This window comes from Trichechus manatus, unplaced genomic scaffold (genome assembly GCF_000243295.1).
Source record: "Trichechus manatus latirostris isolate Lorelei unplaced genomic scaffold, TriManLat1.0 scaffold00178, whole genome shotgun sequence".
Classification (NCBI taxonomy): domain Eukaryota; kingdom Metazoa; phylum Chordata; class Mammalia; order Sirenia; family Trichechidae; genus Trichechus; species Trichechus manatus.
Genome location: NW_004444114.1, coordinates 3897220 through 3924941, shown reverse-complemented (window position 1 = coordinate 3924941; position 27722 = coordinate 3897220). Strand labels below are relative to the sequence as shown.

The 27722-nt window shown below is 36.3% G+C and overlaps 1 protein-coding gene across 2 annotated transcripts in view; it reads left to right on the top strand.

Annotated features, from left to right (window-relative positions):
- The window catches only part of GRID2 (glutamate ionotropic receptor delta type subunit 2), a 1665223-nt gene that overhangs the window by 1521546 nt on the left and 115955 nt on the right, over positions 1-27722 (top strand). For both annotated transcript variants that reach the window (XM_012558631.2, XM_004387023.3), the window contains one exon: positions 10746-10912. In XM_012558631.2, coding sequence (XP_012414085.1) covers positions 10746-10912 — 167 coding nt within the window. The remainder of the gene's footprint in view (positions 1-10745; positions 10913-27722) is intronic.

The following is a 27722-nucleotide window of genomic DNA, read 5'->3' as shown; positions in this document are numbered from 1 at the left end:
GCTTCTCTCTTATATATCTCAAAAGAGATTGGCTTAAGACACAACCTAATCTTGTAGATTGAGTCCTACCTCATTAACATAACTGCCTCTAATCCTGCCTCATTAACATCATAGAGGTAGAATCTACAACACATAGGAAAATTACATCAGATGACAAAATGGTGGACAATCACATAATGCTGGGAATCATGTCCTAGCCAAGTTGACACTCATTTTGGGGGGACACAATTCAGTCCATAACAGGTGTCATCAAATTGGTTCTGACTCATAGTGACCCTATGTACAACAGAAGGAAAAAGTGCCCAGTCCTGAACCATCCTCACCATCACCGCTGTGTCTGAGCCCATTGTTGCAGCCACTGTGCCAGTCCATCAGGTCTTCCCCTTTTCCGCTGTCATTTACCAAGCATGATGTGCTTCTCCAGGGACTGGTCCCTCCTGATAATATACCCAAAGTACATGAGACAAAGTCTTGCCATTCTCTCTTCTAAGGAGCATTTTGGCTATACTTCTTCCAAGACACATTTGTTCGTTCTCTGGCAATTCATGGTATATTCAATTTTCTTCTCTAGTCCCGTAATTCAAATACAGCAATTCTTCTTCAGTCTTCCTTATTCATTGTCCAGGTTTTGCAAGCATATGAGGTCATTGAAAATACCATGGCTTGGGTCAGGTGCATCTTAGTCCTCAAAGTGACATCTTTGCTTTTTAACACTTTAAAGAGGTCTTTTGCAGCAGATTTGCCCAATGCAATACGTCATTTGATTTCTTGACCTCTGTGTCCATGGGCATTGATTATGGATACAAATAGAATGAAATCATTGACACCTTCAATATTTTCTGTTTATCATCATGTTGTGAGGATTTCTGTTTTCTTTATATTGAGGTATAATCCATAGTGAAGGCTGTGGTCTTCGATCTTCATCTTTCATCTTTATCTTGTTACCCATAAGCATTTTATTTGAAACCTCTGAATCAGGAAGTGTAACTTTACTCAGTTTCATAGAGCAACTGGGGGAACAATATGATAATGCCTGTTTGTTCCTGTAGTATACTCAAACTCACTCAGCAGCTTTATTTTCAACTGAGTGTTGTTATCTTTTTGGGAGACAAAAAAACAACTTTGAATTTTGTTAGATTCAGTCTTCATGTATCCTTTTACATTCCCTGCTCCCCCACTCCACCGCACTTCATTCCTGTTTCTTTCCTGCATGTTGCACAATATGCCCTGTTTTGGTTATTTACTTCCCCTAATTCAGTTATATGTGTCCTTCTATCTGTCATTAAAATAACACAGTCATTTTGCCTTTTTTCTCAGTGATGGCTGGGTCATGCTAGCATTGGTATTATAACCATTCCCATTTTCATTATCTCAACTCTTAGAAAGGATGATCACAGTGTTCACAATGTTAAAAATTAAATTATCATTATCTAAATAATGATATCTGGTGGTACAGTAGTTAAGAACTCGGCTGCTCAAAACTTGTACAAGGAAAGGTTATGGAAGCTCCATAGACACATCCAAACTCCTTGAGGGACTGGGCAGAGGGCTGTGGGGACCATGATCTCAGGGAACATCTAGCTGAATTGGCATAACACACTTTATAAAGAAAACGTTCTATATTCTACCTTGGTGAGTAGCGTCTGGGGTCTTAAAAGCCTGTGAGCAGCCATCTAAGATACTCCACAGGTCTCACCCCTTCAGGAGCAAGGGAGAATGAAGAAAACAAGATACAAGGGAAAGATTAGTCCAAAGGACTAATGGACCACAACTACCACGGCCTCCACCGGATTGAGTCCAGTACAACTAGATGGTGCCCGGCTACCACCACTGACTTCTCTGACTGGGATCACAACAGATGGTCCTGGACAGAGCTGGAGAAGAACGTAGAGCAAAATTCTAATTCACAAACAAAGACCAGACTTACTGGCCTGGCAGAAACTAGAGAAACCCTGAGAGTATGGCCCCCAGACACCATTTTACCTCAGTAATGAAGTACCTCCCGAGGTTCACCATTCAGCCAAAGATTAGACAGCCCCATAAAACAAAACGAGACTAATGGGGCACAACAGTCCAGGGTCAAGGACTAGAAGGCAGGAGGGGAAAGCCAGTAATAGGGAACCCAAAGTTGAGAAGGGACAGTGTTGACATGTTGTGGGGTTGTTAACCATTGTCATAAAACAATATGTGTACTAACTTTAATGAGAAACTATTTGTTCTGTAAACCTTCATCTAAAGTACAATAAAAATAAATAAAGAAAGAAAGAAAGAACTCGGGTACTCACCGAAAGGTCGTCAGTTCAAATCCACCAGCCGCTCCTTGGACACCCTATGGGGCAGTTCTGCTCTGTCCTATAGGGTCACTATGAGTTGTAATAGACTCAGCTAGGCAATGCGTTTTTTTTTTAAATATAAAACACAATAGCTAATCTGCAGGCAAAGTCAAAGAACGACTGTTAAAACTCACAATTACAACACACAAGTTACATACTAAATTTCAGAACTTCCAGTGATGCATCAATAAACAAAAAAAAAACCATTGCTGTGAAGTCAGTTCAGACTCATGGCTGTAATCGTTACAGAAGCAGATCACCAGGCCTTTCGTCTGCAGGTGGTGCTGAGTGGGTTTGAACTGTCAGCCTTTCAATTAACAGCAGAGCACAAACTGTTTGTACGACCCAGGGACCTCAATGCGTCAATAGCTGTTCCTTTATTGTGAACAGTAGCCTATCTCGGTTGAAAATATCAGCTGTGTGTGTGTGGTGGGGGGGTGGGGGGGGGGGCGGGGTACATTGACAGTGACTTCAGAAAGCAGATTATCTAGGCCATAAAAACATCCATCTGATGCAAAAATAGTGGTATTTTTAACCCTTAGTTTTTAGCCATCGTATGGGTTTTGTACTTTTCCCCACATCTTCTGCATCCATTACCAAAAACCTGGACTTTTCATGTCAGAGGAAGCCGTCCCATGAAAATGCACTTTCAATGCTATAACTGGGACATCCCAAGCAAACCAGGACAGTTGTCACCCTTGTTCTTCCATTTGAGCTTGCAGGACATTTATGACCATTTCTCCTTCAATTTATCTGTTCAGCTTTTTGGTCAAGAAATTGGAATTTGTTTATTTGTAGCCAGATAGATTCCTTTTTTTAGACTCACACTTGAATCTGGTTCTGTGCTCTTTTTATTTTCCTGTTAAAATTGTAATCTTATTATTCCCTCAAGGCTATTTCCCTGAAATGTGTCCTACTTGTTCTGATTCATCTTTTCATCTCTAATTGTGGGGCCCACTATTGGGGTTTTTATTTTTCTTTGTCAGCTCACGAGGACTCAGGTCTGGTTGTTGGATTATTTGAGGTATTAGCAGGCTTGCTAATGACAGAATGTAAAATCTGCTCTCTTCCTGTGGGACAGCAGTCTAGAAGAAGGTGAGTTACAAATCCAGCAAGCAATTGGAAAAAGCTGTGTGTTCTCCAGTCTTCTGGTCTGTCCTAAGGCTTCAGGACTGGGAAATCTCTGTCCATTTTGTCCGTTCAACTTCTTCCTTGCCAATTTAAAAGTGACAGAATAGGCATATTCATGGGTAGGAAGACAGGAGTCCACAATCTCTGTGAACCAAACACTCCCAAAGTTAATTTCTTCACGGCCTTCCCCAGAGATCCCACTGGTTTTGTCAAGCACTTGCCCACTCTGAGGGAGAGAATTACCAACTCTTTCCCCTATACAATTATAAGGGAACCCCTGGCCTTGTTTGTCTTCTATCTTCCAGATCCTAACAGCAATTTGCCTCGAGAGAGTTATAATTGTAGGTAAAGGAAACTCCGTTTGGTTTTCCATATTACCAGAATGCTTTAAACAAAAATTTTTTTTAATATTTAGTATTCCAATAACCTTAAAAAAGAGAGGCAAGAGATAAGATTTAGAGGTAGGCAAACTGCTCCTATTCTATATTAAAAAATAAAGATTTTTAAAAATAAATTGATATTGATTTATTTTCAACACATTCATATCTTACTTAAGAAACTTTGTGCCCTGTGCTGACTACCTCAGAGCACAAATTCAAATTTTGACATAATATACCAGATAAAATACGGTGGACCAGCAATTAGAGCAATTAAACAAAGCCATATATATTTTTTAAATCAGTCTTAAGCATTAAAATATGGACTTGATCATGATTTATCGGGCTGCATAAGTTCAGAAGAGTTGATGACTTATGCTAAATTATGAATTTGCCCAAAGTGGGAGAGGCCACCACCTAGAACCATGTCATGAATATTAATGCCATCCCATTTTAAGGACTTATGTGGGCAATGAATTATAAGGACCTCTATAGATCGATTCTAGGCTACTCATAACTCTTTGTGCCTATAATTCACTATCACTTTATCCCCCAGTGACCATTAGTTAAAATTGTAAAGAAGTTAGCAGCTTGGGGGACAAAGTTAGAATTTATTTGTCTCCCACACTGTTCTCAGGCCTGTTGATTTTTATTGGTAAGCAAAAATAATTGATTTGCAATATGCAGCCTTTATTTTAATTTTAAAAAGCTCTGCTTTGGTTCCAGTTCTGAAAGTCAGAGATGCTAAGATAGCAATACTTACAAAATCAGCAAGACTAAGGGGTTCAGAATCTCATAAACCAGGTATGCATTTCAATGATTTTGACAAATAAGCAGTCTTTTTCAAAAAGTTCAATTCTTATTTATCTTAACACTGTAATCATGTAGCATTAAGGAAGTTGCATTATTTCCACAGTGCTTGACACATTCTAGTTGCATTGTAGGTGTCTGAAAAACGTTATTTCTCCAGCTAGATAGGCTATGCCTTGAAGGCAAAGGCCACCATGATTAATGCATTTTTGCATTCCCATGGCAAACAGCTCCCAGAAATTTATCTTTAGTGTCGTAGAAAAACCACAGGACTTGGCCTTGAGCTCAAGTTCCAAATCTACCACTAGTAATTGGTATGACTTTGAGCAAGTTACATTATATCTCATCTGTGAATTAGGTATCATGATATAAGCTGCCTCACAGTGTTGTAAAAGAACAAATAAAATTATATGTGGAAGTCATTTTTAAGAGTTAAAAATGCTTCATAAACGTTAGCTAGAGAAGCCCTGGTGGCACAGTGGTTGAGATCTCAGGCTGCTAACTAAAAAGTCGGCAGTTCAAATCCACCTGCAGCTACTTGGAAACCCTATGAGCCAGTTCTGCTCTGTCCTATAGGGTCACTATGAGCCAGAATCAACTCAATGGCAATGAGTACTATCACAAAGAAGAGAAGAAGGAGAGAGAATGTTCCTTCTTCAGCGAGGGAAAATCTTATTTTGCTCTTCGGTTTAAATGTCATCTTTCTGTAATTGTTCCCGCTGAATTTTTTTTTTAATAAAAAAAGATCATTGCTTTTGTCTCTCTGTAGCTGCAGGTTTTGAAGTGAGGCTTTAAGGAACTTTCTGTATTAAAGATTTGTGTGAGGAAGAACATAGTTCTTCTAATTAAAACCAAAGTCAGTGGAATTAGAGGTAGTGGCAAGTCTCTTTGGTTGTGGCATGGGCTTCTGCAGTTATTACAGGAGACTGCTGCCTAATGAATTGAACAAGAAAGTGCTTGCAGCATTAGGTCATGATGAAGATGTCAGAACAGGGGCATACAAAACAAGAGCAGCCTAAAGGGGAGGAAGTAAAATGTACCATCATTCATAACATGGTGAGGAGTGCAGGTGCAGATTCTGAAAATACATTTTCCCATCCTTTGCTCTACTTGGCAAGAAATGCAAATATTTGAGAAAATAACATTGAATGTTTATAGTTCTTCACCTGAAAGATGGGAAAATTGTACAAAGATAATAGGTTGAAAGAGTGTGTGCATCAACAAGAAATGGTCTCCAAAGGGCATCTATGTTTGATCAGTTAGGCACTATAGATAAGGAACTTAAATATTTGGAGTTTTCTTATACAGCTATTTCAGTTACCAGAATATTTGAGCAGGCTCTTCTGATTCCACTCAATGAAAATTAATTTCCCCTTCCTGTAAACTATGTTAACACTTTGAGCTTTTCTTAAGGTATTTACCATACTCAGCCTTGTACTCTCATAGTAACTTAGTGCTTCACTTATCTCCACTATTGGGTTGTAAGTAGCTTGAGGGTAGGGGCTTAAGACTCTCCTACACACTCACCTTCAGAATCTTGAAATTATAATATTATGCAATAAAAATTATTGTATAATAATTGTTAGTAAAATTGAATTCAGAGAAAGACTACTATAGAAATGGTACAGAAATGGAAAAAAACCTAGTTCCTAGGGTTATTCTCAGAAGTGAGAACTTCACCAGAGGATATTGGCATCACAGGCACTACTATGAGGATACAGTTACTGAGCATCAGTAGCTTCCAACATTCATCAATCACCACAGCATCTTAGTATCTCTACTTTGGGGACCAGAGATTGACATATATTGGAGGTAGATGCCACTTTGTATTCTTTTCCTTTCCTCATATCTAGGGTCTGGAATATATTAACGTGGAGCTCCCAGATGCACTTTTGCCTTCTGTTTAAGCTAATGTGAAGCATTCTGCTGGCATGGAATCCATTGGAAAATAAATCAGTGGCATGCAATTCAGTTGCCTATCAAATATGACCTCAAGAACAAGGGCAAGTTGAAAATTTTTAAGTAACATCCATCACCTAATCAGATGGATTGAAAATTTCCTAGGCCAACCCTTCAATTATTATTCTGTTGAAAAGTGAGTTCAGGTTTTATTGATGAGAGTTTTCTAGACAGCTTTAATTTGATGGTTAAAAACCATCCAAAGGACAGAGATTGTATGCTGTAGTAGATGAAAAAGGCCAAGGATATTTTTAAAAGCTAGAATAATTTAGGTTACTATGCAACATTTCACTGGCATTGCTACAGGCTATAATCATACTGTTTTAATGATTCTCTTTTGTAAAATGCATTCATAATGCCTTGTAACATTAGAATAGCTAGAATCACGTGTATAATGGCAATGATAATGTTACCATACATTTAAATAGAGCTCTGACAGATCACAAAGCTGTAACAGCAATGCTAGAACACTCTTAGAACAGCAAAGCAGTATGTCTTCCACTGGGACGATCCCTTGAGGGTGGTAAAGAAACTGCAGCGGAATCCAGGAGGCCAGGGTAGCTGTTTAAAACAGAAGAAAATAGGAAATAGGAAAATCAAAGTAGGTTGCTAGAGGAGGCTTCAAGGTCACTCGTATCTCTCTATTACTCATAGGTTTGGACCCAGGAAGCTAAAAGCAGAACTGAAAGTTACTGTTTAGTGCAAAGGGTTAGAAAAAGGGAGAGAGAACTAAGAGATAAACCTGTAAGTAAGAGTAGCCAATGTAGAAGAAACTAACCATGTATCTTCCCTACTCTCTCACTATCAACACTTCAGGAAGCTGTGACAGTTTTTATGATTATATGTATACATCCTCTCCTCACTTATCAACATGGTTAGTTTCCAAAGACCAGGTCCTTATGCAAAATTGTTGTTATGTGAAAATGGAGAATGAGCTCAACAGATCACAAAATGGAGGATGACTGCATCATTACATAACTGCCAAATTACATCACTATATAACTGCAAAGTTACATCATTGCATAACTGCCAAACCACTGAGAATCATGGTCCAGCCAAGTTGATACATAGCCTTAACCATCAAAGCAACATTACTCTTGCCTTGCACCTTGGCATTTGTTACTGCCAGGCATATGTCATTAATATGGAAAATAGTCAGATAGTAGATTTTTTACTATATCGGAAATGGTGAAATAGCAAATAATAAGATAGTTGATAAGTGCAGAGAATGTATATAAAATTGTATAATTATGTTTAAAAAGTTGTTTCTGATTATATTACTCATTTTTGTATCACCTGCAACAGTAGTATTCAAAAATCAGTGTACATAAGCATCAACTCTCAAGATTACTAAAATGCACATTCCCAGGCCCCGAGCACCAAACATTCCAATTCATAAAGTTTGGCATTGAATCTGGAATCTGTACTTTTTAACACAAGAATCCCCTGTTAATTCTGATGTTGGAGGTCTTAGCATCACATTATGAGAAGCACTGACATAACATAGAGCCTAGTGCATAGGAGACCCTCATAGACTTGTGTACTAGACACCCATGAGTATTAATTGAATTGAATGATTACTTCAGGGAAAGAACTTTTATCTCTATTTCAATATCATATGCTTTGGTTTGGTCCTTTTTGCATTATATTTATTATACTACAGGAATCTATTTTGTGTAGGGTATAAAACAGTGCTTTATATTGACTTTTTGAAGTAATCACTTGTCTCAGTGTCATTTATTGAATATTTGCTACACTGATTTCAATTACTGTCTTTGTAATAAATATAGTGTGAAACCTGTGAGAGCTGGAACTCTACACGACTGGCTTGTTTTTCCAGGTCTCGCAAGTTTTCCGCCTTTGACAGGATGCAGTCTTACCACTTCACTATCACTCTCTATTAGTGGAAAATATTTGAGTTTTCCATCTCTGACAAGTTTCTGCCTTACACAGGTTCCAACTTTTGCAGGTTTTACCGTACTTTTATCAGTGTGTTGGCTTTTTTTCTGTTCCACTCATTTTCTATTCTCGAACAAGTTTGCATGCTGTTTTATTTTTAAGCTTTGTAACATGGATCACTACCTGGTACTCTAAGTCTCCAATCATGACTTGTCATTTTCAAAATCTCTTTGCTATTCTCATCTGCTTTTTTTTCAATTAAATTTGCAGAGATTTTAATAAACCCTAAAACATCCTTTGTGTATTTTATTTATAATTCGATTAAGTATCAAACAATCTGAGGAGAACTGATACTTTTTTTACAACTGTGCATCCATCCATTATGTCTTATCCAGAAACATGTTCAAGTCTTCTTCACTCTAGAGATGAAGCTTTCTTCATATAGTTTCTACTCATGTATTGTTAAATTTATTCCTAGATATTTACATTTAGTTTAAATGGATATTTTTACTGAAACAATTTATGTTTTATTGATTTATTAATATAAAATTTTTTTATATATATACGTGTATATATATATATATAAAATCAATTGTTGATGTCTCTATTTTTTAATATATTTTCATTTGATTCTTTTAGGCTTTGTAAGTTTGTCATCAAATAATGATAATCCTGTCTATACCTAATGATTATTTTTAACTAATAAATCGAAATCAGATTTTTGTTTTCTACCTTATTGTATAGGCTGAAATCTCCACAATCATGTTAACTTTTCGGGGTAATAGTAGTCATCAATTCTTGACTTTAATGATAATTAATAATAATGCTATCAGAGTTTCAGTTTCTACTTGTTTGCTGCTTATTTGATATAGTTGTTGTTTACCTCATTAAAGAAGAATCTTTCTCACAGATGGCTAGATAATGGTTTTAAATATTGTCAAATGTCTTTCTATAGTCTGTTGAAGGATCATTTTTTTTTTTAATAAAGAGTCATTTGTAAGATATAGTATCCTAGTAAACTTTCTAATACTGAACTACTTTCCTTTCCCTGTTTAGTAATGATGCACTATTCTTTTAATATACCTTTAAAATCAGTTTGCTGACATTTTGAGAGATTTTTGTGTGCTTATTCTATTTTAGTATCAAAGTTATTTTAGCTTTTTCATTGTACTCAGAAATTTTTTTCAACTTCTTAGGAAAATTGATAATTTCTCTTTTCCCAGAAAATTATCTGAATTGATGATATTTTAATTTTATTACTGTAGAATCATTCATAGTCTTCTTTTTATATATTTATTAATATATTCCATTTCTAGTTTCCGATTATCTGCATTTACATGTAAACAAACTTTTAGATTTAATTATTAGTTCTTCTCATTTTACAAACCTGTACTTTCTATTTTTATCTTTAATGATTTTCTAGATAAACCTTATTAAGATGTTTAGGATATTGCATTTTACTTTATAGTTGATAAATCTGTGACAGGATATGAGTGATTATTTAAGGGACAAAGATAATCACTAAAAGATGTTGTACACACTCAGAGTAAAGTTTTCTTCCCTAAATAATGGTGAAAAATGGTTGTGGAGTTATATTTGTCCTCATCACAATGCCCACCATGGGAGTTTCTTCTAAATCCAATTACGAAATTACCACAGGCCACAGTTAGCAACAGATTAAATCAGAAGGACATAAGATAGGGAATACAGCTTGCCAGCAAGGCAGTATTAGTCATTTTTCTTCAGTATGAGTTGTATTGCAGTATTCATTTAGAGTATTGGTCAGGTAGAAGAAGCCTGCCTAGCATAGAAGCTTTATAGCCCAATGGAGTCAGTATTTCTTATAACAACTCCAAAGGCATAGCCTCCTTGACCCGCAAAAGGGACAGACCCACTATATTCAGAGAAGCTCAGAAACATGGCTTCCTTTCATTTATTTGTTCTTCTTCCAGTTTAGATGACATTTACCACTCAAGGGTCATTTTTACTATAAACAAGTTTGTCCAGTAGCATAGATAACATTCCACTTTTATCACATTTCCAGGAGAACAGAGCTATAAATTAACCAAAGGCCAAATATTCATTCAAAATACAAAAGAGTTTTGTTAGACATATATGTCTTATTGTTTTTTTGAACCATTAAATATATGCCAATGTAATATTTATTTCCCTATACATAACTTAAAATTGCAAACTTAAATCCTATTTTCTCTTTTTGTTTTCCTTTTTTTCACAGGTAAAATTTGGAAATTATGCTTTTGTATGGGATGCAGCTGTATTGGAATATGTGGCTATCAATGACCCGGATTGTTCCCTTTACACCATTGGGAATACCGTTGCTGATCGGGGATATGGAATTGCATTGCAACATGGCAGTCCTTACCGGGATGTTTTTTCACAAAGGTAAGATTTTTTATGGCCTAAATAAGGAGAGGAGCAATTTATACAAAGAAAATCCACTTGGCTACCCAGTCTGGTTTATTACGTTTTGTTTTCTCAGTTTGGAGAATCATTTCGTTTTCAACAACAACCGAAAAAAAAAAGAGTAGCTGTGAGTGGTTGATCAATAAAACTTTCATTTCCTAAAACATATACTGAATTCTTATGGTTACAGAAAAGACTGCTTCCTCATAAAAGGGAAAATTTTTTTTTGCTTGAGTTAAGAAATTTTAATTTATTTCTAAGAACACCAAAGCATAAAATAAACTTGAGGACCAAGCTAACACTCTGCCACACTGAACTACAATGACAAAGCTGTTTCCATCTGAATTTTGCGAAGGAAAAGGGTAAGAATTTTAGTCTCTCACTTGATGGCGAAGTAGACATGAGATTCTGTCATGGAAACCAAGGAAACAGATTATTAAGAAATTATACCCATCCCCAGATCAGAATTTTTTTATTTTTATTTTACTATTACAAGAGAGTTCTTTAAGAAAGAAGTTTTTGACAAGTACGTATTATATTAACAGTGTACATGAAATGCTTGGGCACTGAAAGGAATTCACAAAGATCACTGCATTTCATTCTCTCTACTACCAAACAAACTTGATATAAGAGACGTTAGTATCTTCCAGTTGGAAGTATACCATTTGACATTTTTGTACATTTTTTATTTTCTAGATTTTCTTCCATCTATTCTCTAAAGGTTAAAACCAGATCAAGAAGGCAATTCTAGATAGCAACAAAGTCTTGAATTTCAAACTATTTGAGTTTTATTTCTCCAAATTTTAGGATAACAAAGAGCCTGGAATTTTCTGTTAAAAAAAAAAAAAAAAGGATCAGTAGTCCAGAATTTATGTCATAGCTCTTCCATTAGCTAACTATAAAATCTCGGCTTCTTTTCTTATCTGCAAAATGAAGACGTTAAATAAACTCTAAGGCTCTGTGTTAGTCAGCTTGTCTTTGTAGCAAACAATCCCAACAACTCAATGGTTTAAAAAAAAGAATTCTTATTCATGAAACATGCGGGCTGTGAGTTGGCTATGTTCTTTTGTGAGCTGTTAAGTCAGCTGCAGGGCTGCTGTATGCATCTCCTCATTCCTGGGCCCAAGCCGAAGAAAGAGTTGTACCGGGGACATGCTATTCTCACTGCGAAACAGTCATCAGAGAGGCTGATAGAAAGTTGCAGTGCCTCTTGCACTTCTGCTTGAATGTGGCATCTGTTATATCTGCTAACAGACCACTAGCCAACAAAAGTCACATGGCCAAGCCCAGATCTGTAGGCTGGTTAAGTGTAGTCCACCTGAAGAAAGGAGGGAGTATGTGACTGTGAACAATAATACAATCTAGCAGTGGTCGCTTTTGGCTCTAAAAAATTCTAAGTAGAAAACAAAATTTAAATATGCATAAGAAGCAAAATACTAAAGTATAAATAATGATTAATCAGTCAAAAACATTTATTGAATACTTTTAATACCTATAATAAGGTCGGCAATGCGCAGAAGATAAGGGGAACAAACAACAAAGTTAATTATGCCTGCAAGGCACTTTAAAGTCTAGTTGGAGAGAAAACTCTGGTGCACATATAACATTTTTACAAATTTGTGCTGACATTTATATGTGTGTGTGTGTGTGTGTATTATCAGTATTGCGTATTTATATTGCATTAAATTGTATAGTTGAGATATTCAAAGAATTAAATGGCAAGCAGAATGAAAAGCTAAAGGAAATCTGTGCTAGAATTATCAGTAGAAGCTCTCCACAGGAGATAAGCCTTGAACTTGACCTTGAAGGATTAGTATAGTCAAGCTGAAAGGAAATAGTAAGTTAGTTCTTGGAGAAACAATGATGACAGTGGAATAGAAGTAGGAGATACATAATATGTTGGGGAACAATAAGGACACTGAATTAATTTGAAAGGAAATTTAAAGTTTGCAATTCATATTGTAGACCACAAGCAGCTGCAAGAACCTATTATCCATTCTGGAGCTTAGGAGTAAAATGATGAAGGTGGCGTTTAAGGGAAGGTTAATCTTGTTTTCATATGAAGGATGGATTAGAATTAACGAAGACGAAAGCAAACCTGGAGGCATGCGTTAATGAAGACCTGGTCTAGAACTCTGCAAGTGGATATGAAGAGGAAGGAACAAATAGAAGAGACATTTCGAAGGAAGGGTGCACGCCATGGTTTTATTCATTTAGATGTGAGATTAATAATGCATGGTAGAATAATGTGGATGCCAGGGTTTCATGGAAGAGTTTGGGAGATCCTTAATATAAATCAGGTAGTTGAGAAAAGGATTATTTATTCCTTAGTTGTGGTTAGTTCTTTTTTTCTTCACTACATGTTCTTTGTTTCCAGACATAATTTCTAGGTCTTTTATGCAAAAAAAAATTCTGCAAATAGAATCAATACATGAACATAATAGCAATTAAAGAAATGTTTACTAAATCACACAAGTTGTTCCATTTCTTATTATCCCTGTGGTGCTTTACCCATCAGAGATTTTAATTCAGAGGAAATGTACTCCAGTGAGCTGCTGAAAAGTAATATTAAGCATTGAGCATTAGTTTTCTTTTGTTTGCTATTCATTATGGATGTCAACAATTTAAATTGTCTCTTTCTGTGGAGTTTCTTAAAAATGACACCCTGTATCCTGGTTCCCTGGACATCTGGAAGAAGAGAGAGCCAGGAAAATAACAAGATCTGGCAATCGTCAATGTGCCAACTCATCTCTTTATGCACATGTGCCACTTTAATCGATTACCCAACTGCTCTACCTGAATTCAGAAAATATTTGCATTCATTCTCTTTTGCTATAGCCATTAGGGAAATCTTCTCTTTTTTATTAACTGATTTAAAAAATCATAAAGGTTGTCAAATTTAAACATTATAATACACTTGGAAATTATTATATCCATCTTTGATGCATCAGATTATCCTGGGCCATTGATTAAACTAGATCACTGATTGCTATTGTGATTATTTTCAATGAAAATCAGAGTATTCTGGGTGATTTTTGATAAGTCAATATTAATTATTTTTCAAGTGACTATATTCCTTCATGCAACTTGTAAGATATTCAAGTACATTAATATTTAATAAGTATTAATATTGAATAACAAATAACATATAGCAAGACAGTAACTACATTTATTCTCTGCTATTTGCAGATATCTGCTGGGTATCTAGGAGCCCTGGTGGTGCAGTGGCTAAAGCACTTGGCTACTAACCAAAAGGTTGGCAGTTCTAACCCACCAGCAGCTCCCTGGGAGAAAGATTTGGCAGTCTGCTTCCATAAAGATTTACAGCCTTGCAAACTCTATAGGGCAGTTCTACTCTGTCCTATAGGGTCGCTAAGAGTCAAAATCAACTCTACGGCAACGGGTTTGGTTGGGTATCATAATACTTCTGACACTTTTACCTGTTGGGTCCTACCTTATGTAGGTGAGTTCCTTGAGTTCAAGAATATGTCTGTACATCACTAATGCCCACTTTCATGCCTCACACAGAGTAAGCATTCAAGAAAGATTTGATGAATGAACAAAAGACCTGCCTAGGTTTTTGGTCACATACCATCCTGTTATTCTCAAGTATCTGTTCTGTGCTTGCTCAGTATTTTAAAAGTCTCCTGTTTTCTTCTGCCATTCTGATTTTTTAAATTTCCTGATTTCTCCAGTTTGTCACAAAATGAGTAATAAAACACAAGAAGAAAGAAAAAACAAGCACAGCACCTGTCTACCTTTCTTTCTAACTGCTTGCTGTAAGAACTTTTATGCTTTCATTCCCACAAGGAAAACAGAAAACAGTCTTTTAACGTGAACACAGAGAGCCCTAATCCTTTTATTCCCCATCCACAGTGAGGTCCTTTCCAAGCATTTTGTTCCCTTTTCATGAGTGGTGAAAAGCGACCTTCATCGCCCAGTTAGCTGCTCCTGGATCCATCAACAACTGACCTATGCTATGCAGTCAGTTGCCTAGAAGGATTCTTCACAAAGGTGCTTATAACTAGAAGTTAAACAAATAATTAAGATATTCTGCTCTGGGAGTAGAAGTGATATTATCAAGTCACATATATAAACGTTAAACAACAAGAGATTATCCACTAAACTGTATGGTATAGACAATAAATGCTGAAAAAAATTAGAGAAAAGGAAATCAGTTAGGGATACGATAGAAAAGATTTTACTAGACTTGATCTGGGAGACTTCAAGGAAAATGGAATTTGACATGGGCACAGGTGAAAGTAATGCACACAAAGAAACATGAAGAAATCCTAGAAATGAAAACAGTCATTGTTTTTATTAGGTGCTACAGAGTCGATTTCGATTCATAGTGACCCCATGTGACAGAGTAGTATTCCATCTGGGAAGCAGCGAAGATGTTCTCAATGAGAATGAGGAGAAAATATTAAAAAAGAAAAAGGTTTAGTTTGAAGACAAGGTAGAACTTGGTGGACATCAGAGAAGTGTGTATAATACAGGAACCTAAAAAGGAAAGGATGTGCAGATTGAAGTGTCCACAAAAAAAAGTCTTTTCTCCCACTCCTTCCAATTCTCTTATTTCTCCTTCCAGCTCATCTATTACTAGCTTAGCACCAGCTTTATTTCATCTCCAGGTAAAACAAAATGGAAAGTGATTTCTAGGAAAGCACTGATCATTTAAAAAAAAAAAAAAAAAAAAAAAATTTTTAATCATGGTAATTCACTACTTCTTAGAACTTTATTCAAAAAGCCTTCCAGCCTAGAGACTTTTTTGTACTATAGTAGCTCAAATCACATTCCCATGTTCTTAGTGATACTCTAGTATTGTCCTTTTCTCTCACTGCACATCAAATATTATATATATTGTTGTTAAGGTGCTGTCAAGTCGGTTCCAACTCATAGCAACCTTATGTACAACAGAAGAAAACACTGCCCAGTCCTGCGCCATCCTCACAATCGTTGCTGTGCCTGAGCCCATTGTTGCAGCCACTGTGTCAATCCATCTTGTTAAGGGTCTTCCTCTTTTTCACTGGCCCTCCACCTTACCAAGCATGATGTCCTTCTCCAGGCACAGATCCCTCCTGATAACATGTCCAAAGTATGTGAGATGTAGTCTTGCATCTTTGCTTCTAAGGAGCATTCTGGTTGCACTTACTATATATATAGGTATACATATGTGTGTGTATATATATATACACACACACACATATATACACACACATATATTGTGTGTGTGTGTGTGAAGGAGTCCCTAGATATTGCAAACAGTTAATGCACTGGCTGCTAACTTAAAGGATGGAGGTTGGACTCCACCCTGAAGTACCTCAGAAGAAAGGCCTGGTGATCTACTTCTGAAAAATCAGCCATTGAAAACCCTATGGAGCACAGTTCTAAATATATAAAATTCCTGTTGTCCACACTAAAAATAGTGGAATTTTATAACACTATCTTAAATGTGTTGAATTTGTAAACCTAAACGTGCATTACTCAATTCAAAATAGAATAGTATGTTAGTAGGGCAGGTTCTGATGCTGCAATGATAAGGAAATAAACTCCCAGAAATAAGAGTTATATTATAGAACAGCTGCTCTTACATAGTATGACAAAAGGGACCCCAAGATTTGGAAAGAGTAGTATGTTGATAATATGTCAAATGCAACTTTTCTCAAACAAATAAAATATCTAACTCTAAAGCACCATTGAAATCAGATGGTACATGCAGTCCCAAATGCCTGCAATTGCTGAAGTAAATAACACTAAAACAAACTGGTTTCATCGCATCCACATTTTATACTTTCGATCAAGAAAGCAAGATAGTTAAGATGGACATTTTTATATAAAGTAAGAAAGGAATATATTTGAGGAGTCTAAAAATCAAAGCAGAAATAGGACATTGAAGTTTCATTTTTCAAGGGAGATAGGAGTAGAATGAAATAATAATACATATTTTATTATATTTTTATATAATATTTTCATTTAAAATAATTATATATATTTTAACCTATAGAATTTGAAAGGAAACTACAGTACTTTCTTCTGTCATATAAATCAGGATTAGCCTCTGGAAACCATTGAAAGGAATGTACCACCCGATTTAAGAGCAACCCCCATTTAAATTATTTATTTTAAATTTAAAATTCTGAATTTATAGAACTTCAATAAAGAGAAAAAATGAGTGAGCTTATTTTTTCTCTGTTTCCTGAACCGTTGTAGAGCTGTTTCTATGACTAATATCCTGTGGATTTTACCAGTTACCCTGACTGCTGCTTCTAGTGTAGGACCTGAATAATTTACATGTGATTTTTGTGTTTAGTCTAAATAGATGGGAGAATAAATACAGTCAGTAATATTTACAGTACGTGAATATTTCAAAAAATTATATCATGTGGATATTACATAATTTAAAATTAGTGTTGTTAATCTTGCAAAGTAGAAGCCAAATTTTGAGAAAGTTACAAGCCTTTTAAGTAGCATTCTCACTGCTGAACATAAATTTAGCCATTAGACAGTGCAATCCCATGGAGTAAATTTGAAGTGTTACAAGATTCTATTTTCCTTGTACTTACATCACACAGCACTTGGGGAACACTTCATCCAAAGTACAAGAGTACTTTTTATAAACAAGCATCTTTATGAGACTTTTCTGAGAAAAGTACTGAGGAACAAGGAAGATAAATAACTGCAACAAGGTGCAAAACAGGATTTCCGCTGAATAATGAGTCCATGACACTGATCCAAGCCGCTTTACAAGAAACAAATATGATCCCCTTTCTTCTTACATGATTTGTGCTGTTTCTAGATCTTTGTAAGTATTGTTTGATTCAAAAAGCAGTTGTTTTACAAAAAAGTGTAGTTACTACAGTAAACAAATTAGGTGTGACTAAAGACTGAGTTTTTAACAAAACATTTCAGAACTTAAAGCTACAAGTGTGTATTGTCCTTCAAAGTACACATAAACGCACACACACCCAAACACACACTCCAGAGTCATTTATAAGCCTCTCAAGAAAACAATTTAATAGATTATAGTTGCATCACATTTTTTTAAATTCAAGACACCCATTTTCTTCACCAGACTAAGCCCCAAGAAGTATTTTACTGTTTTAAAAAATCAATTTATTTCTAAATGGAAAATTTTGTGTCATTAAGGATAATCAAAGAATATGATACTTTTGCATAAAACCAAAAAACCAAACACATTGCAGTTGAGTTGATTCTGACTCATGGTAACTCTATGTAGACAGACATATAAAATATTATAAGCATAGTAACATCTGTGAATAAACATATGGACTCCTGTGGTAATTATGTTGGAAGAGGGAACAACCATAGAAGATGAGACATGAACGAGACTTTGGTATTCATTTAGATGGATTAGCAAATTTTACCAGTGTGAAACCAAGAAGGGAAGTTGGGGGACTGACCGAGTCTAACCCTGGATCCGAATCTGTCCTGGGTCCCACGAGTCCAGCAGCCCAGTCCAGTGTTTTATCCCCTACATTCTTCTACCAGTTCCTTTTGTTAAAAATCAACTTCTTGTCCCAAAAATTTAGTAGTAAAATAAATGTTTTCAGAAGCACATTTACCATAATTATCTTACACAAAGTAGCAGGAGTATTAGTATATAGATACATTCAAAAGGGTTGTAAACATGATGAGAACATCTGTTTAAAAGTAGTCATTATGCCATACGCGTATCTATAGCAAAAATAGTACAAAGATGGACAGAGTGTTATGGCATGTGTTATTCCTAACTTACAGAAAGAAATGCTATTGTTGGTGGTGGTGATTGCTACCAAGTGAGCTCCTACTCATAGTGACCTTGTGTGCAACATAATGAAACGTTGCCCAGTCCTGAGCTATCATTATGCTCAAGTCTATTGTTGCAGCCAGTGTGTAGCTTGAGTGTCTTCCAACCTAGGGAACTCATCTTCCAGCACTATATCACACAATATTCTTTTGTAATCACAGGGTTTTCATTGGCTGACTTGCAGAAGTAGATCACCAGGCCTTTCTTCCTATCTGTCTTAGTCCAGAAGGTCCACTGAAACCTGTCCACCATGGGCAGGGTGGATTAACCAGTAAGCAAGGATACACTGGCTTACATTAAGCAAGATACTCATGGGCTTACTTACTAATCTGTAGTACACAATTTCACCTAGTTTTCACCACTACAGATTAGTAAGTAAACACAAGTAAGCCCGTGCGTACCTTGCTTATTGAGTAATCCGTTCCTGACCATGGGTGATCCTGTCATATTTGAAATTTCAGTGGCACAGCTTCCAGCATCATAGCAACAAGCAAGCCACCACAGTACAACAAACTAACAGATGGGTTGTGAACAGAGAGAAATACTATGGTAAACATGATGGTAAACATTATGGTAAAAATAATGGTAAACATTCATTTAAGACTGTGTTCCAGATACTATTATAAGTGTTCTAAATACATTAACTCATTTAATCCTCACAATAATCTGTTGAGGTAAATACTGTTATTAGTCTTATTTTACAGATCTGTCACTTTGCCAGGATCATAAATCTAATTAGAGGCAGAGCCAGGCTTTGAACCCACGCTATCAACCACTATGGTATCCTTGCTCATACTCCCACAAGTCTAAGCACACACACCAGTGCTAGAAATGGATGCCAAGCATCCAGATTGTCTTTGTCCTTGCTCAGGTAGCTGCTAAAATGCTGATGGGCATTTTAGTTTAAATGAAATACAGATGACTTTCAGAAACTGAAACAGCATGCTGACACCGAGAGTCTCCATTGCACTGAGGGGGCAGATCCATCTGAAATTGAAGCTGTTTCGCATCAGCTGATCAGATAAACATATAGCAAATTGAAAGCTGTAGGAGGATCCTTCAATTATTATCCATCCTCCCTCCCATCTTCTTTTGCTACAAGTAGCTTAAAACTGTACTTGACCAAAACTTTAATTCTCCTTTCATGGGCGTTTTCGTTCATTATCACCTTTTCATTGGTAGAATCTATACTTGCCTGTTATCTCTTCAGTTTCATGTTTCTTTAAGCAGCTCAAATAAACATCATCAATAATTGATCAGACTGTCCATTCATGTGTTGAATATTTACTAATATGAAACATACTTATTATTTCTCTACCTGAATTACAGCTTATATAAAAATGTAAGAATTTCCATGTGGAGTAATACCCATGAGTCCACACAGCCTACCAATAGCCTATTTAACAAAAGCACCAATAATGTCATCTTAATCAACCTAGTTCTCTGCTCTAGCACAACTTCAAAAAGAGTAAGCTATACCTCAAAGTATATACCTCAAAGCGTTCATTCCTCTTTTTGTTAATTATCTATTTCCCGCCTATCATTTTATGAAACTATTTATGTTTGAGAAATGTTGGTATCTATGAAAATGGTTGAAATCCAACACATTTTTTAAATTTTATTTTATATATAACTGACCTTGGAAAGAAAACCCTAGTGGTGTAGTGGTTAAGAGCTACAGCTGCTAACCAAAAGGTTGGCAGTCCGAATCCACCAGGCACTCCTTGGAAACTCTATGGGGCAGTTCCACTCTGTCGTATAGGGTCACTATGAGTCAGAATCAACTTGATGGCAAGGGGTTTGTTTTTTTGTTTTTTTGACCTGAGAAAATATATAAAAAATTGAGCCTTGATGATATTCTTACCAATGTTTTCTGAAGATGAGGGCATGGAGGCATGATGCAGTGAAAGCAGTACCTAGAAGCAATCCATGGAAAAAATACGATAGACTTTCTATTCTGAGAATGTTTTCAGTTTTTTTCTAAAATTCTAGTTTCTGTAGTTATATTTTTATTCTGATGATTTTCCTCAATTTTCTGTTTCTTTTCTATTGAATGACCAAGATCTGTGCTGTACTCCCTACAAAAGACAGCCTGACCCTACTAGGCCCAAACAAAAACCCATTGCCTTCAAGGTGATTCTGACTCATAGTGACCCTATAGGACAGAGTACAACTGCCACATGGGGTTTCCAAGGCTATAAATCTTTATGGAAGCAGACTTCCACATCTTTCTCCCACGGAGCAGCTGGTGGGTATGAACCGCCAATCTTTTAGTTAGCAACCAAATGCTTTAACCACTGCACCACCACGGCTCCTTACCCTACTAGGCAGTCTCTCATATTCTTTGAGCTAATCAACACAATTTTTACTAGTGTGGATTTCTTCTTCTCTGTATTTTCTTTAGCAACTTCAGAAATTTGCCAGCAAATTACTTCCTAACCAGAAACTATTCTGTAAACTGGCACTGAACCCTTCATTAAGACTGAAGAGGTAGAACAGACCTGATCCCAGAGGGCTTAAAAATCAGGTCATGCTGTAGGAATTTAGGACTTGTGGAGTCATTGAAAAAATTAAGTAAAGACTAGCCGTAATCAGAAGTATGCTTTTTGATAAGTCTAAGAAGAATATATGCAATGAAATAGAAGAATTAACTAGAAGGGAGAATACCAGTTAAGAGACCATTATTTTACCTATAATGTAAACGTCAAGAGAGCAGGGATTTTTGTCTGCTTTATTCGGTGATGTCTCTCCAGCACCTAGAAGAAAGCCTAACACATAGTAGGCATTTGACAAGTATTAGCTGAAAGGATGAATGAATGAATCACCCAGGGAAAGCTTAAGGCCTGAATAGAGTGGAGGTAATGGAAATAGAAAAGAAAGGAGAGAGACTGTAGAGGTAGTGTTGGCAATCATAAAGAAAAGAAGCCGGGAGAGGAAAGTGGTTGAGAGGGAAAGCAAGCATTTTGGTCTGGGCATATTGAGTATGAAGCACTGTAGGAAGATGCATCTAGATAGGGATATTCAACAGACAAATGACAATGTGAGGTCATTGAGGGAGAGGGTAAGCAGTGGATATAAACTTGGGCAAACTCTGCATTAAAGATAATGAAAGCCAGAGGTGTACCATATGGAAAGAGCATAGAGATAAAGAGAAAAAGAATGAGGCAAAAACTTGCTTTCCAATGTCCCTTTTTTGCTTTGCTCTCCTTTCCATTCCACAGTCACTAGACCTAATTGAATTTCTTAGCCCGTCATATGTCTTGTCTTCTGGGAACACTGTTATCTCCTGCTCTCCAAAACTATTCAAATCCTACTCATTCTACAGGTCCCAGCTCATGACCCACCCTCAGCATAAGGCTTTCCTAGCAAATTCAACTCTAATGAAGCCCATCATTGTGTTTCTGTATTTTTATTTTCTCTGTAACACACATTATCTTTTTGTTAATTGATCTTTTCTTGTGTTCATACCTTAATCTCTCAAATATGTTCTAAACTCTTAGCATGAAAAACCTATCTTATACCTCCTTTTTATCTTCTGTAGTAAATACAATAATATATACCTAGTAAGTGTTCAATAAATTCTTGTTAATTAAGTAACACATGAGAGAAAAGTGGAGAAAATCCTATCCTCACTTGCAGTGACTAAGATTTTGAGGACTTACTAGAGAATAGAATTCATGTTTGCTTATTCATCAACAAATATGTGTTGAGCAACTGTTTAGTGCCAGATACTGTTCTGTTTTTCTAGACAGAGAATAATAAACAAGATTAACAAGGTTCTTGCTCCCCGGGATCTTACATTGTACTAGAGAGTGGGGGAAGGAAACATACAATAAACAAGTAAATGGCATTATTTCATATTGGAGTAAATACTATGAAGAAAATGTAACTGGGACAGAGAATAAAGAGGGAATTAGTGTGAAGGTGGGGACAGAACAGTTTAGATTGGTTTAGCATAGAAGACTTTTCTGATTACATCTTATCATAATCTTCAATGTAAAGTATCCTATGCATTGGCAACAACAGAGGCAAAGGCCCTGCCATGGGAACAGGTATGGAGTGTTTCAGGAATGGCAAGGAGGCCAGTGTGGGTACAAGAGAGCTGCACATCAAGAAGAGAGTTGTATGAAACGACATTAAATAATTAGTTGGGTTTGGATTCTGTATTGTAGAACCTTGTAAAGTATGGTAAAGAGTTCAAGACTTTATTCTAATAGCAAAATCAAGTCATTGCAAGTTTTTGAAAAGAAATTATTAGAGAAAGAAGTATAGTGGAGAGAGGAGAGGAAGGCAGAGAGCAACAGTGAATGCTGTAAGATAAATTAGGAAGCCAGTACCGTAGTCCAGGAGAGAGATTATGGTGGCTATAATTAGATGGTGAAAGTGAGAGGTGCCAACCTATCACAGCTGTAAAACTGATGGGACTGCTTAATTAGGCCATCTTCGGTCATGTGTTCACCCCTGGACTGAGGAGATTCCTAGAAGAATGTATACTGATGACTCAGACAATCTATCCTATGGCGTGGAAGAGATGTTGGAGAGTCAACTATAATATCCACTACAACAAATCTGAAGGAAGAATTGAAAGATATTAGAGTCTTAAGGAACAAAGGAGAAAGAATCCACATAATACCTATAAAAATAGATAACATTTTCTGTGCATTTATTATGTGCCAGCTACTATCCTAAAGGAATTAAATGGAGTAACTCCTTTAACCCTCACAACAACCCAAGAGATAAGTGCTATTATCATCCTAATTTCCATTGAGGAAACTGAGGCATAGAGCTATAAGTCAACTGTTCAAGTAATAAGTAAATGGCTGAACTGGGATTTGAACTTAGAGAAATCTGGCTCCAGAGGTCACATCCTTAACCAGTATATTCTGATTAAAGTCAGAAAGTAGAAAGAAGAATGACACTATTTACTCAATTGGAAAATTATAAATTGGAACACAGGAAGAGGAACAGCATGGAAAGGAAGAGTATGATACTGGTTTTGTACATGTTGAATTTGTAGTGACATCAAGAGGTCTTTCTGAAAACTGGTGAAAGTATAAGACTGGAGGTTGAGTGAGACTTGGGCCAGAGATATATACATTTAGGATGTGTCAATACAAAGTATCAAGGGAAGAAAAAAAAAAGGAAAGAAAATATGTGCAGAGAGGAGAGAGCCAAGCCCCAAGGGCTAACATTAAAGGTAAAAAGAGGAAGAAGCACTAGTAAAAAGTGACTGGAAAAGTGTATAAGCATCAACAGTTGACTGTGAAATCTCTTTGTCCTCAGTTGGTGCTTGAGAGCTATTTCTTAAATGAACATATGATCTGCTGCTCCAGATGGCCTCTCAGTTATGCTTTTGGTGTACTCATTCTAACACAGGGGCTCTCAAACTTTAGCAAGCATCAGAATCACCTGGAGGGCTCATTAAATTGCACATTTCTGGGCCCTAGCTCCAGAGTTTCTGATTGAATAGGTCTGGGATGAACACCAAAATTTGGAGTTCTAACACGTTCCTAGATAATGTTGATACTGCTGGTCTGGGGTCCATGCTTTGAGAACCACTGATCTAACACACAGTCTTTGACTCCCTTGGTGTTTACTTATCTCATTCTCTCCCTTGTATATTTTTTCCAGTATCTTTTCTCTCTTCCCATGTTGTCAATATTTTGACTGCCATATTCCACTCTATATTTTCTGATTAATCACTGCAGAACTTCATTGAGGGAAGGATTATCGTCCCTATTTTATAGATTAAAAAACTGAGGCTCGGAGAAGATAAGGGGAAAAAATACTTAGTATTAAACATACAAACCAATTATACGGTGGGTTAATCAGTTAAGAGTATAATCTCTTTTTTGCATCTTCCCCAGTTCCACTTATTTAATTTCTTCTAAATCATCAAACATGAGGTTATCTTCAACAAGCAAAATCACATTTTGTAACTTCTCTTTTTACTATTTCACACTATTTTTCTTATCCTTCTGTTCTCATTGTTGTTTTCTTTGTCCCTATAGAATCCTTGTTCTTGATCAGCTGATTTCTCTATAAGCTCTTCTAATGTCTCAAACACTGCTTTGCCTACGGGGACTTAACAAAATTATATTAACTGGTATATGGAGTAGTAGTCTTCCAGACTTTCACCTAAGCCTACTTTCTACTTGGCCATTGTGTTTGTTCCAGTAATATTTCAAATTTATTTTCTTTTATTATCGTAACTTTGTCTCTTATAATCAGTAAATCTTATCTGGTTTCCTTGGAGGGTGAAGAAAAACTTAACTAATAAAACAAGATTTCTTGCTTAAAGCATGAAAACAAGTACCCTAATTTACACCCAAGGCTATATTCTTAGTGCTTTCCCCCTTTATCACAGGAAAAATCTGTGCTTCCGTTGGTAACGTCACAGAAACATAGACTCTTGAAGCTAAAAGAGTGATAATTTATCATCTGTTTCAAAGCCGTCTTCACCCAGATCACTGTGACAAAAGAGAGTTGCAGAGAGGAGAGATGAATGGTCCAGGGTCATATAGTTACAACCTGGCAGAGTTTGGGTAGAGAAAATTCCAGATTTTCCTCTTATCAGCCTGGTGTGCTTCCTTCTACCCGATAAAGTCATAACCCTAAAATCCTAGTCTGTGTCCAAATCTTTAAAATATCAAAATCTTAAGTAGAAATGCAAGTTTTGAATCACTCACTATAAAGGTAAAAAGAAGAAATAAAAAAGATCGTACAAGGTTCTTCTTGTCTAGCCCCTCACTCCCTCTCCCAGTTTACCTTGTATCACTCTCTTCCAGACTTGCTGCATTGCAAGGCACTGGCCTCTTCTTGGTGCCCTGTTCCTGCATCAGGGCCTTCCTTTTTGCATCCACACTTCCTCTGGCTAACTTGTACTTAACTTTCTGCTTCAGTTTAAGTATCCTTCCAATTAGGTGAAATCCAGTGACTTTTATTGCCAATTTCCAATGCCATTCTAAAGACAGATACCAGCCCTGAGGAGATGTTCTCCAGTCCATTATGAAGTAAAAAAAAAAAAAAAAAAAAAAAAAAAAAAAAGACCAGTGTAGTCAGAAGTTAACTCAATGAGTTCAATTTAAAGAACTGTCTTTGATTCTGACATTATCTCTTTCTTATATTTTGGGAATTAAATATACTTTCACTTACAAAATTAGACTTTTGGAATGTTCTTACTTAAAATAAAAATCAAGCAACCTCTGTCAATCCTCAGATATTTTTCCCTGAAATCTAGAAGTCTTGTCATTGAAATATTCCTTACTCAAAATTAGTGTGGAGAGGCAGAGGTAGAGAGAAGGGGTAAATAACATAATAAATGTATAAGCACTTTGCTGTACAAGAGCCTTCTCTTCCTTCTTTTTTTAAGCAATTCATTGCTTAGTATAGCGTGTGATACACAGGAGTTTCTAAGCCAATGCTGCTGACTCTGCCTTTCAGATTCCTTACACTAAAAAAAAGTCCTTTGGGATGGTTTATGCAGAATTCAACGTCCTACTTTAAATCTAAGAACTTTTTTGACCTTCAGTGCATGTAGAAAAATGTAAAAAATAAATGAGAAAAAGTAGCCTGTTGAAAAAGAAGGTTTAAAAAAATCTTCAAGCAAAGCTTTTCTGTGTTATCATTGATTAAAATAAAAAAGGTTACAAACTGAAAGCTTTAAAAGAAGTTGTCTCTTGAAACCTTTTATATACATACTGCAAAAAATTTCATTCTGAAACAAAGGCTTATAGAGCCAGCTTACTGAATACAAAGTGATCAGACTCCTTTATTCAGATGTGAAGGTGACCATTTAAGGTCTCAAGGAACCACTGTGACCACCATCTGTAAAATCATTTCTCTGAAAACTGGCTACCTCTAGGATACAGATTCTACATAATCTCACAAAAGATGGTAGAGTAATCCCTTTAGGAAAGATTTAAATAATAGGCCCTTGCATACCACCTTCAGAGTTTCTCACATCCTTTGCCAGCATTAACAAATCCGTCTTAACTCTGACAGTAGACAACCAACTGATGTGTTCTCACAGGTTATAATGTTCCTTTTCTTTTCCACCAAAGATGACCTTGTGTACGCCACCAGTTTTGCAGGCAGCACAAGAGTGTTGCTTTTTTGATAATACAGGATTTAAAATTCAGTACTGCCGAATTTCACAAGAAGACCTCCAAAAGGATGTGGTCACTTGGTGGAGGTACTAGAGAACACAACACACAGGCACCACAATGAAACTCCTGGTAAAGAGCATCTTTGAATTCCTAAGCTTCCCTTCCTTCTGCATATTTACTTTTTAAATCCATGCAATTCTTAAGCACAGCGTGAAATGTAAGACCTAGCATCAGCTCAATATTCCCATTTGTATGCCTATTTTGAGGCAGTCACTACAGGGCTAATATGAAAAAGTAAGTTTAAAAATGCAACGAAAATTAAAAACGCAGCCTAAAAGATAAATGTATACTGAATCCAGTGATATCGACCATATATATTATGTTTAATATGTTTTAAGCAAGTGTAAATTGGTATAAAAAAAAAAAAAAGACAACCTAGCAGTGCTTCATCCCATTCAACAAGCTCATTCAACCCCCTACTATGCACCAGACACTCTGCTAGGCAGTAGATTTACAGCTGTGAACTACACACAATCCCAACCTCCAAGCTTTCTTATTAGAAAGAAAGTTAAACAAGTAAATTAGCTATTTTCTGTTCAGTGTGATATGTGTTTGGAAACACAAGGAAGAGACATGGAAACGAAGTGAAAAGCATCAGGAAAGCACTATTCTGCGTGATACGATAAAGGTGGAAACATGATATTGTGCATTGGTCAAAACTCATAGAATTGTACAAAGCAGAGTGAACCCTAAAGTAAACTATGGACTTTAGTTGATAATAATGTATCAATATTGGATCACCCATTGTAACAAGTGTACCACACCAATGCAAGATGTTAATAATGAGAGAAATTGCATGCAGGGGTAAGAG